Consider the following 17,650-nt stretch of genomic DNA (forward strand, 5'->3'; position numbering starts at 1 on the left):
GCGAACGTGCTATATCGAAATCCGAGGAAATCTTGCTAGCCCAGGCCCTCGTTTTCTTCTTCCTTTGCGAAAGCGGTCGTGGTTTCTGTGTGGCTTCAACTGCAAGCAAACCTGGGAACACTCAAAGCCGATCCGACGACCCCAAGAGGACCCAACGCGAATAGGCCGGGAACCAAACCCATTCCCAATTTTCGGACGGCTAGCGGGATAGATAACATATCTCTCGCTTCAATCCAGACTGATCAACAAGCCGAGAACGCGAGCTAGGGGAATAAGCCAGCACCAGTCCGCTGCGACAGACTGACAGATTTCACCAAGACGAAGAAAATAGAGAGCTTCGATCTCGTTGAAGAGTCAGGGGACTCTGAGGCGTCGTCAGGAAGAAGACAGATATTAGGGGAGCTCTCGACCCAGACGCGCCCCTAGTGAAAGCTAAATCACCGACATCCATCCATCCATGCAAGACATCAGCAGAGACTGCGATACGTCGTCTACCTCGCTCGGCCAGCGCCGAGGCATCTCCGATCTGGCGCGATTCGCCCTTGACCTGACCTGGGCAACTCCTCCAAGAGCAGAGTCCGAGACTCCTGCTCGTCCCAGAGCATATCCCTCTCCGCCCATGTCAGGGTCTCCTCCCCCTCCGCCCAAAGCAAACCCAGAGGCTGGTGACCGAGGGCAACTGCATGGCAGCTATCCGTCCACCACCAGCCCGCAAAATGCTTACCGGGGAGGATTGCCGCCAACGACGACGACAACGCCCCAGGCCGACCCCCGAGGGTTGCTTCCGCCGCCGCCGCCCCAGCCCCGATCATATCACGCTGAGCAACAACACCACGAGAGGATGCCTTACTCGTATCCTCGACCCGACGATCACCTGCGCAACACGCCGTCTGGATACGCACACCTCGCGAGCCAGGCTCTGCAGCAGCGACCTCCGCCCTACATGCAAATGCCGGGTCAACCGTCGCTACCACAGCCGGCCGGAGGGCCCCATCAACATAACTATGCGGCAGCTATGTCGCAGACGTCCCAGGACAGCGCTCCTTACACGTCTCCCAAGACGCAGAGAAAAACAAAGGGCCATGTGGCATCGGCCTGTGTGCCATGCAAAAGAGCCCATCTTCGGTAAGGCGCCCTCTCTCCTGTCCGCAGACGCCCAAGTGGAACGTGTCGTGGTGGCTTTTTTATTTATTTTTATTCCCCCCCCCCCCCCCCCCCCCCCTTTGCTTTGGTGACGCTAACATTCGTCTCTAGATGTGACGGTACGTACGGCGCGTGCGCCAGTCGGTTTTCTTTTCGTTTTCCTTTTCGTTTTTGCGGGTAGCCTTTTGTACCCTCCACCACCAACCCCTCCCTTTTCCTGTCATTCGTTCCTCGGACCAATCGTTACAAGAAGACTTTTTTGTGCTTGTGCCGCAAGGGCAACATGGACGGCCGAAGGTCTTCGGAGCGCATGAGAGACTGCGAGTACCCGGAGAATTCTGCACATAATCACCGCGTGAAGACAGTGGCTCCGAGCCCTGAGCGCGATATTAACCGCGACATTCGACGCAGCGTGCAGGGATCAACCCGACGACCTGACACCAATGCTGAGGGGCAAGACGGTCCCCCCCCCTATCCCGGACGGATCATACGCAGAAACTCAAGACGGAGAGTTGGGATGGTGGCATGGGATGGATGGATGGCGCAGCCTTCCAAAAAGAAAGAAAAAAAAAAAAACAGAAAATTTGGGAAAGACAAAGGCTGTTTGTTGGCTAGCATGTCTTGGGTTGTGTGCGGGTGGTGTCTGTCCATGGGGTGGACGGGCGAGCAGCGACCTTCTCGTTGTCAGCACTTGACCGACCATCGAGCGCCCTTGGTCGAACTTCTATCTCGCCGGCCGGACTCCATTCGTCATTACCATCTGTTCAAGCAAGCGATCGGCCGACAACCCCATAATCGTCGGGTTCCTGGACCCGTGTCATCCGGGATTTCGGGCCGGTAGTCAGCGGAGAGAGGCGGGTGACAACCGGCGCCCCCGGTAGCGAACGCTCAAATCTTGATTATGACTGCGGGACCCGGCGAACTCGCCAATCGCAAGCCGCGGCGCGCCGGTGTGGTTGCGACCAAGGTGTGCCACGTCTGAAACAGAAAGCGGAGGTGATTTTCCCATGCGAAGTGCCTTTCGGGTCGGATGGACTTTGGGCTTAGTTGATCACCGCTGTTCTCCCTCCGTCCGACCCTGGTCGCGCGCGGGATGATCCCCAGTGGGCGAGACTAGCGTGTCACTATTGTGTCGTGTCAAGTCCAATGCAACGATCGCATGGTGGGGATTGAGGGAAAGAGAGAGAGAAAGAAAGGGAGAGAGAGAGAGAGAGAGAGAGAGTGTGTGTGTGTGTGTGAGAAAGAAAGAAAGGAGCAAGTGCTTGTTGAATCGGGGACGTCGTCAACATAGGCGGCGCGGTATTCTGCTCGGGTTACTGGCTTGATTGGGGCTCTTGCATTTGCAACCAGCTCCGAGTCGCGCGCTTTGCGTGGCTTTTTTGTCTTTTACGGTTTTGCTTGTGCTGGAGACACATGGATGGCAACTTGCTGACTTGCTTTTGCGACATACAGCTCAACGACCGTGTTCGCGATGCACGAGCAATGGCAAGGAAGACGCTTGCGTCGACGTGCAACACAAGAAGCGTGGTCGGCCACGGCTGAGGGATGACCGAGATGCCCGTTACGGTCCCTCAACATATCAGCATCCGCAGGATACTGCAGCAACAGCAGCAGCAGCAGCAGCAGCCGCCGCCGCCGCGAGGAGGCCGCCGCCGCTGAGCCACTACTCGGCCGGCCCTCCTCATCCCATCTCAGGGTACGATGACCCCATCCGAGGCAGTCACTCCTATCGTGTTCTAAAGTCTCAACCAAGCGAGCCCATTGCGCCGCCGCGTTACCTCGACCGAGCCTCCATGGCCGATGCCAACATGTACGCGCAGCCGCCGCCCCTCGCGGCGGGGACGCCCGAACCCGTCGTCTTCCTGACAATGGAGCTGGAAATGGCGCGCGCCTCCCCGGCCTTTGCCGATGCCGTCGGGATTCCGAGCTTGAGGGGACGGTCTCTCTTGGACGTCGTCTTGCCCTCTGAGCGCGACAAGATCCAGAGCCACCAGCGGAGCATGCAAGATGAGAGGTCGAGGAAGGATCCCGTCTATCTGCCTCCCATCTTTGGCAGGCAGGAGCAGGAGCGCGTCTTCGACTCTCTGCGCTTCGAGGCTGACGAGATCTCGCGCTTCCAGCTGGATCGCCAGGACTTCTTCGTCTTCGCCGCGAGCGACGGACAACCGCGGTCCTACTCGGTGCGGTTGGGTTTGGCGAAGCGGGAGTCCATCTACTTCATCGTCCTGCTCATCAACGCAGCGCCGGCGCTCAGGTATCCCTACCCGTCGCCGTCGCCCCACATCAGAGAGATGCCGTATTCGTATCAGCCTCAACAGCAACAGCAACAACAACAACAGCAACAACAACAGGTGTATACACAGCACACACCCGTCTCTGCGACCTTTGAGCACGCGAGACCTCGGTTCGGCGAGAGCACACTCGCGCCGCGGCCATCTCCTGGACAACCTCCCCACATGACGACCCGCTTGAGCCCGGGCACCAGCCCCGGCATGCCGTCGTATGCCGCGTCGCCAAGCCGGCCAGACTATGCCGCCGGTCCTTCGTCGTACCAGATTCCTCGCAGTGAATTACCGCCGACCACTCGGCCCCCGCAACCCTCTTTCCAGCTGCCGCCCATCCGCGCCGGCCCCCATCAACCGCCCCATCCGGAGCCCTCCTGGCAAAGGGACGACCGGTCCGGCCGCGTCGATATCGGCGGTCTGTTAGAAAAGCCGGATCCGCAGCAGCGGCGTCCGCAGTGAGTGAGCGACCCTCGGCCGCCCTAGCGGTCGTGGTCGATAATGATTTTCGCTTCCCTCGGCCCGGTTGTGGTGCCGTGCTCTCCCTCGCATCGTCGATCGAGTCGTGCTCCCAGCCAATTCTCTTGGTACGGGATGGCCGCCTTGTCCCAACTCTTGTATTTGCACCAAGCGCCCACCCCCTTTCCTTTAAGACCGCCGCTCAGCTGTTCATCATCTTTTTTTTCCCCACTTTCCCCCGGCGGCCGTGAGCCGTCACAAGATACCACTTGTACAACCACCCTTTCTTCTTTTTCATTTACTCACTTTTTGCATATACTGAATTCCTTGCTTGCTGGAGCCGGTTGGGTGGGGGGTGATTTTTTTGGCATCTGTTTAGGCGTTTGTCGTAGCTTCGGGTTCCTGGGTTGTCAGACTTGCGTTGGGGGGGACTGTTGCATTCGTCGGCGAAAGATATTGGAGAGAGAGAGAGAGAGCGTAGAACTATGCTGCTGTTGTCTTCTGACTGCGATTGGTAACGGGCGGAGCAGAGATGAGGAACCATGCATGGGGCGGTCATCGTGCATGTTTTGTCGACGTCTGGGGTCTCGGACAGCTTTCTTGTATCTCAACAGAGAAATTCGCCGGGCGATTCTTCGCTGGTCACACCGTCTGGCTTCCTCCCATGTTGTTTGTTTGTTTGTGTGGATGTGTGTGTGCAGTCTGTCCCTCTCGCCTTCGTTGTCTCAGTGCGCCCTCTCTCTTCTCTCTGCCCAGACCTTTGCGTAGTGAGTGGTGTTGTTGCGTGCTAGCCAAGCTGATAATGACGGCGGCGACGTCCTCTGGGCAGCGGCGGCGGCGAGTCGCTGAACATGGACGGTTCGGCAAATGAACGCGGTGCGCTCCACGGCCACAACCAGAGAGACAACAAAGCCGTCTCTTACTTGGTTGATGGATGAATAAGAGCAAAGAAGAAGAAGAAGGGGTAGAAGACCTGGTGGAGAGTAGGGCGAGGTCGCAAGTTTTTGATGGGAAAGGGTTTACCCATCATTATCACTCAGGGACCCCGGGAATTGCGGAGACCGTCGGGAAGGGTCAATGCGGCGAGACAACGCTCCCGCAAACCCGGCAGGTGATCCCGGTGGTCGGTGGCGACATGGCCGCGAGGGTTGGTGAGGGGATGGATGCTCCATGCTCTGAAGGGGTGAGGCAGCATGGCAGCATGCGTCTATGTCGATGGCGTCAGATGATTGTCCATGCCCCATCGAATAAGAGAAGGGGGGGAGGATAATGCCAAAGGGCGCGAGAGAGCGGGGGGGGAAGGGGATAGAGGGAATAGAGAAAGACGGATAGGATAAAGAAGAGGTGAAGGAAAAGCCTTGGAGTATAAGACCTTGGAGTATAAGGGAGGAAAGGTCCAGTTGGGGACGACGATATTCCCCGTCCCCCCCTTGCGGCCGCACAAGAGCAGGCCCGTAGATAATTTCAAGCACCTGGTTCATAAGAGAGCAAATCAACATACCTTACCGACCACTCACAGACCCCATTCGCATGTCCGTTCTGCGGTCAGTCTGCAAAAGGTTCTGCAGAGCCCATCCACTCAAGCGCCCAGCCGGGCGGCCGGCGGATGCAGATGCATGCGTCTAGCTAGAAGCACAGCAGCAGTACCCCATTTGTCTGCGTTGTGTCGCGCGTGTCCAGCACAAGTAAGTGGTGCATGCGAGGCGGGCCTGGTGGGCTGGTGGTGTGTGTGTGTGTGTGTCATTTCGCGTGGCCCTTGGGACCGAGCCCTTAGTGTCCGGATAGTCGCATCCGCATTGGAAGGTATAATCCGGGCCTGGTATTGGTGCTGCCGGCCTCTCGAGCGTTGGGTGGTTTTTGGTGACGGGGCCGCTCGTCGTGGATGACTCCCTCCGTCTTGTTGCCGGCGAGCTACAACAAGCATCCATGGTTTTAGTAGACGAGAAGCGAGAGTGGCTCCCCCCAAGTGGACTGTAGAATAGACCGCGGAGGAGGGAGGAGCGCAAAGGGTCTGCCTCTGTCTGTGTCTGTCCCGGAGGGTTTCTCGGGACTTGATTGTTCTTGTTTGGACGTTCGGGGTGATTCGTTGATGTTGCCTTGTTATTGGCCCGGCGTTATGTCTCTGCCTAGCGGTTCTGTGTTTCCCGCCGCCTGCTTGCAGACGTCCTGGCGCCTCTTCTTGTCAGTTCCGCAAGTCTTTGGGCGTTGTGTATGACCGTCGGCTGATGGGCATCTCCGTTTCTCCTGGCCGCAGATCTTTCCTCTGTGACGCGACGTAATGTGGGCAACAATCCCAACAAAGCCAGAATGATGAGATGAGGGGAGCGGAACTCCATGAGATGACATGAGATGGAGAGAAGAAAGGTACGAGGTTCAGGGGCACATGGAAAGAGGGGGGGGGGGGGGGGGGGGGGGGGGGGGCATATTCACCCAGGCCAAGTGGAAGGGAGAAGGGTTACTCTTCTAGTTCTCCTTCTGTCAGTCTGTCAGTACTCAGGCGTTGTGGTCAACCGTTTGCGTCTCCTTCATTACCCCGGAGCCCACCGAAAGGAGGGACTGGGAACCGAACAAGGAAACGAAACGAAACAAAACGGATCTAGTGGCATGCGTGCAGCGTGCAGCGTGCGCCAGCCAAGGGGGGGGTCGGATGGGAATGGGGATGAAGATTGCAGGGGGGGAAGGGAGGTGCTCATTACGGTTGGGGAAAATCTCCGAGACGCAGCTGCCCATCCTGCTCAAGGAACGGCGCCTCGGTCTGTCTGCATGAATATGAGTGCGTGGAGGGTGGTGGTGGTGGTGGTGGTGGTGGTGGTGGTGGTAGGGATTCGTCGAATATGTACAGAATTTTGAATTGGTAAAGGTCGAGACTAATGGGACATCCAATTGCTTATAAATCTGCAAAGCATCGACAGTGTGGGAAAACGCCTCTCTAGCTGCGTGTGAGAAGGGTGAAGCACCGAGGGAAAAGACGACAGCGGCAACGACATCGACGACGTCGCCATGTTGACTTGCGTCCGAGCAACGGAGACGATAACCCAATGTTGAAACGCTGATGGACACATTGGGAGTGTGGTGGATGCGTGCAGTCCAAAGGGGGGAAACGCGGCAGGGGTTTGAAATTATCTATTTACTATTTCGGGCCTGGCCTCACAACCACTGCAGACTGGCGCCAAGCTTGCCTGCCAGCACCATATCGTTTGTCTGAGGATGTCTCGAGGGATCGGAAATAAGAATCAATACGAAAAAAAGCAGACGGAAATACGGATTTCGAGAGAAGAAAAGACTGGTGGCCCATAGGAATGTCGACCTGAAACAAGAGAGGCGCTGCCGGCGGATCTTCATCATTATCGCTGCTTTTGGACCTCTGCGTTCCAACATCTCCAGCGCGCTAGGCTGCGAAAAGGTCGCGTAGGATGCGAGATGGGGCAAAGCTTCCTGAAATGGGCTGTCTGCCACCCAGAGGGAGGGGCCACATGAGGGTGTCCCACGGCGCAAATGGGAAAGGCGTCGACTGTTAAGGTTGTTTCGAAACGGGCCTCGCATGGCAGCCGGGAGTCGTCAGATGTCTAGCCGCTTGTTTGCTGGGGAGGAGGGAAATGAGAGAGGGGCATCAGGTAGTGGCGATGCCGACCGCTAAACCGCAACGTGAGCAGCAGGGTGGGCTACGCTGTAATACTCGCCAACTGACAGCTTCATCGTCGTGTGCCCGGGAGTCGGGAGTCAGGAGTCTCACGACTTGCTGGAGCGAACGAGAGGGACGGCTGCTCCTTGAATGACTGCTACTCTGCCGGTATGTTGCTGGGAAGGAATTGCGGCGTCCGCCATCGGATCCGACCGAAAAGGGGAACTCGAACCACGCGAGATGCTGGGAGCCCCAGAGGCCCAGAGGATAGTGCAGAGATGGGTGCTAGCTAGACTCTGAAAAGAGAGGGGCGATGCTGCGTTGCCGGTGGACGTCGGACGGTCAATCTTCCTGTTCCTGCATGGGTGGTATCACGGGATGGGTTGGCGGCGGGCGATGCGAGACCTTCGCGTCGTGGTGTCTTGAAGAGTCTGCAGGGGAGCCGGATGGTCGTTCCGCCGCGTACGAATACCCGTTACCGTCGTCGTTGCCGCGGCCGACTGTCGAGTGCGGCGTCGCATCGTGTTCGGCGGGCTTGCATCGATACACAAGTTTCTTCTGACGCTTGCTGTCCTGGACCCGGACACCAGGGTGAGCACCAGGGGGGAGGAGAAGTGTGGTGGTGGTAGAGGAGGAGGAGGAGGAGGAGGAGGAGCGGCGAGCCTCAAGGGCCTCCTGATGCTGCCGATCAAGCTCGCGCTGCAGCTTATCAGGCGACGGCGGCGTGCTGTCGCCAAATAGCTCGTCAAGGCCCCTTTTCCTGCCCGGCCGCGGTGACGGTGCCGCTTGTGGGATTTCCATGTCTATCAAGCTCTCTGCGTGGGGCGCGAGAGGGCTTCGGGGAATGCGCCGGCCGGCCGCCTCCGAAGCAACAGCATCTGGCGAAGGTGGTCTGGAGCTCCGTCCACTATCCGTCGACGCACGCTGTCAGACGCAACACTACCCATGCAGCCGTACTGCGGTTCTTGGGTCTTCCTAGAGCCTGGAAGTTGGTACTCACCTCGCACTTGGAGGGTAGGCGCGTGTCGAGGCGACGCCGTCACCCGCAGAGCCTTCCGAATGCCTGTCTTCGCACATAGTTAGTGCTGCTGCTGCTGCAGCAGTTAATGAGTGGACAGAGATGCTTAGTACAAGTCTGACACAGAGTACGGTTGTCACTCTTTGTCTTGACAGCCAGGTCTTTGCAGGTGCATGGCGTCCGAGCGAAGGTGGAAACACAAAAACAAATGCTGTCCAAAGTCGCTGTAGGCAACCGTCGTAGGCCGTCGAGTGGACGATAAGACCACTTTATCAACCTTGACCAGCAAGCATCACAACATCACTCCACGCCTTCTCGTTACTGAACAGATCACGGGGGATAGGTGGGCGGATCATAATCGACGATTGCTCGTCTACTCCGAAGGCCTCAAGAGTCGTCTTGTACTTTGTTGCCTTTTACGAGATGCACTTGGGAGTAAGTGAGGCGATCAGGGCTTTCCGCGCCATCCGAGCAAGACCCAGGGCTTCCTCGGCAGCAAAATTGCAGACAGGCCTTGGTTGGCGTTTTTGCCTGCCGACTCGAAAGAGCGGTTGGGGGTTGAAACGGCATTGAAGCTCTCTGTCTCCCATGACCTCTCGCTCTCGCTCTCCGTGTGAAGGATATCGTCCTTGCCGTGTTATTGAAGATGGCTTTGGCGCACCTCCTCCCCCTTCCAGCACAGCCCACCAAGATTCGGATGATGCGTACCTGTGCAGAGGCACCTGGAGATTCAGTACAATGGTGGCGAGGCGGGGGGGATGATGGACAATGTTAGGGAATAGATGAATTGTGTCCCTGTCGATATACATGATTGGGGCAATATCAATTGCGATGCTGATAACCAGGTGACTTGGCAACTGAGACAAGGGACTACGGAATACACCTGCCTAGGTTGGACCTACCTACCTTAATTGCTTAGGTACCTAGGTAGGTATCTAGATAGGCACGCACTGAGGGACAGAGACGATTAAGTGGTTGGTGATGACTAAGCTTCATTCATTCACGTGAACGCGCGCCGGAACTTGGGCCAGTGGGTACCTCTCCCCTGGCCTCGCGGTCGTGACTTCACACCTTCCAAGACTCCCAAGGGCCTCCGCCTCCTTCTTCTGAGTAGGTAGTAATTGTGACAGTTCCGACTCCCGTTTAAGTACCTACACATATTGACCCTCTCCTCTGGATCTACCAGACCCCTCAGATGCAGTCTTCTGGTGTTTCGTCTCAGATTCAGATTCAAAAAACAAAGCAGTGTGACGAGATTTCTTGGGGCGGTCCTGAATGCATCTTTTCTTGACATCCAAGTAATTCGTCCCCGCCTCGCATCACCAGTATTGCCTCCGCCTCAGCGTGATTGCACACGGTGTTGCCATCATGTCTTCTAGCCCTATGGACGTTGATCCTTCACCTGCGGCTGGAACAAAGCGGAAGGCAGAGGAAGACCCGGACGAGTCTCGTGCTGCCCGTCGCATTCGGGTGAGTTTGCATTTGTCGCCTCACTTAACTTGTCGCATGTCTGACATGCACAACCTCACAGGCTCTTGACCCCAACGTTGTCAACAAGATCGCCGCAGGAGAGATCATCGTTGCCCCTGTCAATGCTTTGAAAGAATTGATTGAGAACTCGGTCGATGCTGGCGCCACTGCTCTCGAAGTCCTGGTCAAGGACGGCGGCCTCAAACTCCTCCAGATCACCGACAATGGCTGCGGCATCCAGGTGAGTGCATGCGTGTCTGTGCATGCATCAGCAACTGCTCCATGGCTAGTTTCCGCCATTCTGACCCTCTCTAAAGAAAGAAGACATGGACATTCTCTGCGAACGACACACTACCTCCAAGATCACCGCCTTTGAGGACCTTGCTTCAATCGCCACCTACGGCTTCAGAGGCGAGGCATTGGCAAGTATCAGCCACATCGCCCATCTTTCCGTCACCACCAAGACCAAGGATTCGGATTGCGCCTGGCGCGCCGCCTACCTCGATGGCAAGCTGGCCCCTGCCAAACCCGGCCAGTCGGCTGAGCCCAAGCCTACGGCTGGACGCCAGGGCACCCAGATCAGCGTTGAAGACATGTTCTATAACATACCAACGCGTCGACGAGCTTTCAGGTCGCCCGCTGAAGAGTACAACAAGATCATCGACATCGTCGGCCGATACGCCATCCACTGTAAGGGAGTCGCCTTCTCGTGCAAAAAGTACGGCGAATCGGGCACCAGTGTCTCAATCCAGGCAACGGCGACCGAGGTCGACCGCATTAGGCAGATTTACGGATCAAGTGTTGCCAACGAGCTGATGCAATTCTCAACATCCGAAGACCGCTGGGGCTTTAAGGCTACCGGCTGGGCCACGAATGCCAACTACAACATCAAGAAAACCACCTTTCTCCTCTTCATCAATCACCGCTGTGTCGAGTCCACCAACATCAAAAAGGCCCTCGAACAATTGTACTCGTCATTCCTGCCCAAGGGCGGTCGGCCTTTCATCTACATCAGCTTGGAGATCGACCCCGCCCGCGTCGATGTCAATGTGCATCCGACAAAGCAGGAGGTGCATTTTCTAAATGAGGACGATATCATCCAATCAATATGCGAGCACATTCGATCACAGCTCGCCGAGGTAGACACAAGCCGCACATTCATGACACAGAGCCTGCTTCCGGGCAGCCATCTGGTGGACGCGTCCCTTCAGGCCGAGGATGAGGGTGTCTCGGCGACGCCGGCGACTCCTGCGCGAGAAACGCCAGGCTCGAAACGGCCGCGGAGGAACTCTAACAGTCTCGTTCGCACCGACACGAGCCTGCGCAAAATTACCAGCATGCTCCCATCCGCTACAGCAACAACACCCTCCAAGGCCTCCCCCGCGGCGGCGGCGGCGGCGGCAATAGCGGCTGGATCAGCTGACCAGAATGTCTTGTCTGCCTCTGAAGATATTCGTTACGAGATGGTGGACCGGCCCTTTGCGCCGATGAAGCTCACTAGCATCAAGGAGCTTCGTGCCGAGGTCAGAGAGGAAATGCACAATGACCTAACGGACATTTTTGCCAATCATACATTCGTCGGCATCGTCGACGAGCGTCGCCGCCTCGCCGCCATCCAGAGCGGTATCAAGTTGTACCTCATTGACTACGGCCGCACCTGCTATGAGTACTGTTACCAAGTTGGTCTAACGGATTTTGGCAATTTTGGCACCATTCGGTTCACGCCACCGCTGGACTTGCGGGAGATTCTCCGTGTGGGCGCCGAGATCGAGAAGAGTAACATTGAGTCTCCCGATGAGGATTTCGATGTTGATGATGTGATCGAAAAGGTCGCTGCCCAGCTGATTGAGCGACGCGAGATGCTTAGCGAGTACTTCTCGCTCGAGGTCACCCCTGCAGGCGAGCTCCTTACCATTCCCCTCCTGATTAAGGGCTACACGCCCGCCATGGTCAAACTGCCACGATTTCTGCTGCGTCTAGGGCCCTGCGTCGACTGGACAGAGGAGAAGCCGTGCTTCGATACGTTCCTGAAGGAGCTGGCGTCCTTCTATGTGCCCGAGCAGCTGCCACCGACCATCGGCGGCGAGGCCGACGAAAACGAGGGCGGAGATACGCTGGATGGTCTAGTCGCGGACAGGCGGAAGAATGTGCGTTGGGCGATGGAGCACGTGTTTTTCCCTGCCTTCAAGGCGAGATTAGTTGCGACGACGCCGCTGATGAAGGCTGCTGTGCTCGAGGTTGCCGATCTTAAGGGCTTATACCGGGTGTTTGAAAGGTGTTGATCTAGAGCTTTGGCGGGGGGGCAGGATGTTCCGGTTGAAACACAGTCGACTTATACTCTGCATTCTTCAAGATATTATACAAAGCAGGACATGCCGCTATTTCCTTTTCCTCGAGGAGAACAGTACTTATTTGCTTGCTACGTTACGGGAGTAGATTATAGCTGAATGTGTACAAAAATGTTTCTGTCCTTGCTCTCGTCAAATGGTTCAGTCAGTGACCTGCTCCAAACAGCCGACAAACTCGCTGATGTCCGTAACGGGAGGTGAGCAGCTGAATTTGACCGTCATGAATGCGGCAGAGTGGCGATGGTCATCATACAGCATACTCCGTCCTAAGAGAATTGGTATAAATGTACAGATACCTGTTCGCGATATCATACACGAAAGGTCGGTCGGTAAGATGTACTACCGCAGCCATGTAAGTCCAAGAGTTGAGGTGGATACACCCTCCCGACCGCCGATCGCCGTTGCCGTACAGTGTCCGCTATGTCTCGGCACGCCCCCAGGATCGGCCGCGACACACCGGATCCTTCACCGTGCGCGGATCACATCATACATGGCGCTTGTGATCAAATCCGGTGCGTTCTAAGAAGCCATTCCCTGATACATCAACAACGCCCGCCTCCCCTCCGCCGCCAACCCCCTCCCGGATTTCAAGAACCACGCCCAGTGTTAGCCCCCTTCCCCCCATCTACACCCCAATTGCAATCCAAAATACAGTAAACAATGGCTTCGAGAACCGACCTCGACGACGAGGATCTCACCTTCCACTGCTGCGCGCCCCTTCGGGCCTCGGAGCTCTTGAGGCCCGTCGAAGTTGGCGAGATTGGGTCAGTAACACACTCGCAGCCCCCCCATCCCCCCTCTTTCCCCTTATGAGTACCGCATTCTTTCTTTCTTTTCTCTGACGAGATGAGATGTTGGGGATTCTACAGCGGCCCAGGCCACGCCGGGAAGTCGACGTTCTTCGCCTGGCCCATCCTCGGGCCGCTCCTGTTTGAGAACGCGACCAGCGACGCGCGAGACCACTGCGCGAACGAGAGGAGTACGTACGCACGCCCCGTTCCGCCACCGCACGTCGTCGTCGTCGTCTCTCGTACTTCCAGTGGGTGGAAATGAGAGCGAGAGCGAAGCGAGCGAGTAGTGCTTCCGGGGCTCGCATAGCTGACACGGCAACGCAGCGTTCCTCTCGTACCTCCGCCTGTCCGTCTACATGTCCATCGTCGCTGTCGCCATCGTCCTCTCCTTCCACCTCAAGTCCGAGCCCAGCCAGCTCGAGCTGCGCATGGCCAAGCCCCTGGGCATCGTCTTCTGGATCCTCGCCGTCGCGTGCCTGTGCCTCGGCCTCGGGAACTACATCAGTGAGCTGCCCTCTCTCTCTCTCTCTCTCTCTCTCTCTCTCTCTCTCTCTCTCTCTCTCAATGTCTCCCTTCACCTTCGTCCCTTCCAAACCGCGTGAGACCAAATGATGCATAAAACCCCGGCTTCCAGACAAGCAGGCCCTGACAATATCCAGAGACCGTGAACAAATACAGTCGCAAGGCGGCGATCGTGCAGACGGGATGGCGGACCCAGCTTGTAAGTGACCCACCCGCCTGGAGAAAAGAGAACAGCGAATCGAGCGCGCCTGGCCTCCATTGTGTGCTTCAGAGCGGTTCTAACGGATTGCACAGGTTCTCTCCATCGTGGCCCTCAGCATCGTTGGGGCCTGTGCCGTGCTACTGGTCATTGCCAAGATCACGGCCAACGCTGAGAAGGGAGAATCTTCACATGCCGCGGTCTACGCGGCAGGTCACGTCTTGAAATGAAGCAAACGGGGTCGATGTCAATAGCCACAATGTATTTCCCGTTTCTCCCAATTCTTCGCCGCGTCATTACCAGCCCGTGCTGATGCTTATCCCGTGGGTATATATAAAAAAAAAAGAAGAGAAAAGAGGGAAAAAGCTCTACGTAGAATACAATCGGCACCGTGCGGTCTTCTTTTTTCCAACCCTGCCACGGGCTGAAGTTTGTGCGTTCCGGACCTTGTGCGTCTTACAGCCCCTTGATTTTGCCATCAGGCGTGCAAAACAGGTCTTTCGCAGACCCGTCGATGTGATCGCTCCCCGCCGCTTCCTTGCTGCAGCCGCCGACCTGCTCGCGCCACCGAAACATGTACTCCACCGCCATCTGGTACACGTACCGCAGACTGGTGCCGTCGCCCTCCCAGCTGAGCAAGGGAAGGTCGTTGGCCGGCACAAGGCTGCCGTTATTCGGCAACGTGTCCAGAGTCTGGATGAGCGTCCCGAAGTCGACTGCCGACTCTGACAGGCCGGCCGTCTTCCTGCTCTCGCCCCCTTCCTTTTGATATTCCTCGGGCGCCTGGTAAAGCTCGCGATGCACCGTCGCGAGGGTAGCCGCTGTCTCGGCGCTGGGGTACAGCGTGAAGTAGCCCCGCAGCCGAGAGAGGCGCAACACGTGCTCAAGCCAGGAGGGGAACCTCTTGCTCACGACCTTCTCGGTCAACAGTTCCGGTGGTGGCTGGGAACCACGTGCATGCTGCAGCGCGTCGACTTCCGACACGAGGCCGTGCAACTCGATCCATCTGTCGCCGAAGATGAGCATGGCGTTGCTGTTGGGCGCTTGCCATAAGAAGGATGTCCCTTCACCGGCCTTGGAACCCTCTGCAGTCGGCTGTATGAAATCTACATTGCCGTTTAGGTACGTGGAAGGCGTCGCCATGCTGATGCCCAGGAGACGCTGATCCCATCTCTGGAGGGTCGACAGGCGAGAATAGCGGTACTCCAACATGGTGTACTTGAGGTCTGCGGGTTTGGTGAGCGCGAGCGCGAGGCAATGCAGTCACGCGCGAGAAACTCACAATGAAAAAAGCCCGGCGCTAGCTCGGCCTGCGGAGAAAGAACAACGATATGGGAGTGCCTTGGCGTCGTTGGCCAGAACGACTCGAGGAAGCGGATGGAGCTCTCTTCCTCCGTCATCCGCTGTCGGGGGATCCTATGCCTCAGCGAAAGCATCTGCACGCGCCCGGGGTTGTGGACGTGTGGCGGCGGCCATTGGAACGTCTCAAGGAACCTGGCCGTCGCGGGCTCGATGTCCTGCGGGAGCTCGATTGTGAGGTGGGGAATCGTGAAGGCGGTGTAGTCGGCGTCGGCCAGGGACTTAAGGAGGCGTAGCAGACTGCCGGAGCCGCTCGCGGGAGCTTGGATCAGGATATCGACGCTGACGTGATTCCAGGCCGCCAGCGAAGCGCTGTCCAGCTTGGCCAGCCACGACAGGCGTGTCCAGGCGTTCGCCGGGAGCTCGATGAGCGGGGTCCTGAGGCGAGCGGTCTCATCTCGCATGCCCTTCAAGAAGGGCAGACACTCGTCGTCGGAGCCGTCAACTACGATGGCTTGCGGGTGCATGTAGGTATAGATGTGTCGCAGGGCGCGTAGAGTGGACTGCTCGAGTCGTGCATTGGTCGAGAGGGTCGAGAAGTCGGGGCGGGCGTCGTGCCAGATGATGTAGCAGGTATCGTCGACGCCATTGATCTTCTTCAGGTGGTCAAGGTCCAAGTCACTCCTGCTCATGACGGCAAAATGCACATAACTCCTCAGTTCGGTCCCCATCTTGCAGGCGAACGGCAGCAGAGTAGAAAGGCTATGCAGGTTGGAGGCGGCGAAGAGCACGTTCTGGTTGACGGGCTGGCTCCCCTTGGTCGCGGCGATGGAGTGCAGAGAGGTCGCGAGGCGGAGGAACTTGACGGGACCGTTGTAGTCGTGATGTTGTTGTTGTTGTTGTTGCTCGGCGGCCGGCGGGACAGACTGGCCTTTGGGTAGGCGGCCGGTCTTTCGGAGGGTGGCATCGCGGGATTCTCGGGGGTCGTCGGGGTACGGGTAGATGTAGTTCGGAGGTCTTTCGCGGAAGACGAAGCCAAGGGAGAGGTCGCTCAGCAGATACCAGAGGCCGCAGGCTATGAGGAAGAGGTAGGCCAGACGTCGGAAGAGGCGGCGAGATGGCATCTTGGTGGCGGACTGCCATTGAGGGTTGCGGTTTCGAAGCAGCATGGGGTTCTTGATGGCGCTGCCGCCGGGGCGGTGATGGTCGTCGTCCTTCTTGCCCATCTCTTCATCGTTGAGGAAGACGAAGGAGCGTAGTTGGCGCCATGGGCCCGGCATGCTTCTCTACTTTGAGAGGGACACGGATGTGTGCGGCGCGGCGCTGGGGCTAAGAAGAGAAACCCAGAGATAGGCGAGAAAGAAATCAAGGTTCACAGGTTTGCAACGGAGGGGTGGGGGGAAGAGAGGAGGATCCGAGAGTCGAACGTCTCACATCTTACCGTTGACGTCGATGTTGGCTGCGTATCTGGCAAAGCTCCAGATGCACAGGAAGAAGAGGAGGACAGCGCAGCGCAACGCGGCACAGCAGTTTGAAACAGAGAAGTGGACAGGTGAAGGGAGTGGCGGGACGGGATGGAATGAGATGGGATGGGACAGCCGCAGAATACTAAGGTAAACGCTTAGGTGTGTGTGTGTGTGTGTGTGTGCGTGCCCCTTGTCCAGTTCCTGACCTTCCCCTTCGTTTTCCCCCTTGGTGCCGGCAATTGAGCAGCCAGACCAGATTCAGGGTTGTTGCTCCTTGTTCTCGAGCTGGGCTGTGCAGCTAGCTATGTTGCAGACGCGACTGCGGGAGCTTGAGTGTGGTGGGTTCTCGAGTGTTGGCGGTGGATCCGTGGAGCTGTCCAGACGCGAAGCTTGGGTACGGGAGGAAGGAAGATGGAACCCCGAGAGTCGAAGCTTCAGTGCACTACAAGTAGTCTCATCACACATATATGTGTGTGTGTGTGTATGTGCGTATGTGCATTTATGTGTCGCGAATGTGACAGGACGGTGACAGTGACGAAGTGAATATGGTTGTGGTGGTGTTTGTGCGAGAGGAAAAGTGTCATCAACTAGCTCTCGATCAAGGGGACCGTTGCGGAGGGAGGGCGGAGGGGAGGGAGAGCACGGACGAGCGTATCGAGCATGTCCGGCTTGGCGTCTGTCCGCTCAGATACACTGACAGCAATGGCATCCATCAACCACTCTTCCTTTCTGCTTGCTGGCAGCTGATCTCCCGGTGTCGTGTCTCACATCTCACAATAAAAGCAACAGAAGAGGGAGATTGGAAATGACAGGGATGTACATCTCCACAGGTACTTATTTCAGATACCTTCGTACACGTGGAGGTGTTATTTTTGTCCCGAGGAGTGGGGAAAAGGAATACCGGTCTGGCCTGGAGTCACTGGCTGTCTACCTTACCTAAGGTACCTACCTAGGGAGTGGAGGTACCCTACCGGAAGTTAGGTTGGTAGCTACTGTATACCTCGTATCCATTGCACTCACCTGCTCAGGTG

The 17,650-nt window shown here is 57.2% G+C and overlaps 5 protein-coding genes across 5 annotated transcripts; 3 read left to right on the forward strand and 2 right to left on the reverse strand.

The window, feature by feature from the left end:
• Positions 1 to 457: 457 nt before the first annotated feature.
• Positions 458 to 3,887, forward strand: CDEST_05557 (Putative zn(2)Cys(6) fungal-type DNA-binding domain-containing protein; the record flags this gene model as incomplete). The annotated part of the gene is made up of 3 exons (XM_062921716.1): positions 458 to 1,125; positions 1,255 to 1,262; positions 2,596 to 3,887. 3 exons carry the CDS (start codon positions 458 to 460, stop codon positions 3,885 to 3,887), a joined length of 1,968 nt encoding a protein of 655 aa, XP_062777767.1.
• Positions 3,888 to 4,220: 333 nt separating this feature from the next.
• CDEST_05558 (uncharacterized protein) lies at positions 4,221 to 8,733 on the reverse strand. Its single transcript, XM_062921717.1, has 2 exons — positions 8,507 to 8,733; positions 4,221 to 8,413 (listed from the first exon to the last, which is right to left on the reverse strand). The coding sequence occupies exons 1-2, from the start codon at positions 8,581 to 8,583 to the stop codon at positions 7,849 to 7,851; spliced, it is 642 nt and encodes a 213-aa protein (XP_062777768.1). The 5' UTR covers positions 8,584 to 8,733; the 3' UTR covers positions 4,221 to 7,848.
• Positions 8,734 to 9,601: 868 nt separating this feature from the next.
• CDEST_05559 (Putative DNA mismatch repair protein Mlh1) lies at positions 9,602 to 12,443 on the forward strand. The gene is made up of 3 exons (XM_062921718.1): positions 9,602 to 9,994; positions 10,056 to 10,235; positions 10,312 to 12,443. Exons 1-3 carry the CDS (start codon positions 9,893 to 9,895, stop codon positions 12,274 to 12,276), a joined length of 2,247 nt encoding a protein of 748 aa, XP_062777769.1. The 5' UTR covers positions 9,602 to 9,892; the 3' UTR covers positions 12,277 to 12,443.
• Positions 12,444 to 12,897: 454 nt separating this feature from the next.
• On the forward strand, positions 12,898 to 14,223 carry CDEST_05560 (uncharacterized protein). The gene is made up of 5 exons (XM_062921719.1): positions 12,898 to 13,106; positions 13,212 to 13,321; positions 13,458 to 13,637; positions 13,793 to 13,854; positions 13,950 to 14,223. Exons 1-5 carry the CDS (start codon positions 13,003 to 13,005, stop codon positions 14,082 to 14,084), a joined length of 591 nt encoding a protein of 196 aa, XP_062777770.1. The 5' UTR covers positions 12,898 to 13,002; the 3' UTR covers positions 14,085 to 14,223.
• Positions 14,224 to 14,225: 2 nt separating this feature from the next.
• On the reverse strand, positions 14,226 to 17,212 carry CDEST_05561 (uncharacterized protein). Its single transcript, XM_062921720.1, has 2 exons — positions 15,137 to 17,212; positions 14,226 to 15,080 (listed from the first exon to the last, which is right to left on the reverse strand). Exons 1-2 carry the CDS (start codon positions 16,431 to 16,433, stop codon positions 14,311 to 14,313), a joined length of 2,067 nt encoding a protein of 688 aa, XP_062777771.1. The 5' UTR covers positions 16,434 to 17,212; the 3' UTR covers positions 14,226 to 14,310.
• Between the last annotated feature and the right edge of the window lie 438 nt (positions 17,213 to 17,650).

The sequence above is a fragment of the Colletotrichum destructivum genome, chromosome 3, assembly GCF_034447905.1.
Source record: "Colletotrichum destructivum chromosome 3, complete sequence".
Classification (NCBI taxonomy): Eukaryota; Fungi; Ascomycota; class Sordariomycetes; order Glomerellales; family Glomerellaceae; genus Colletotrichum; species Colletotrichum destructivum.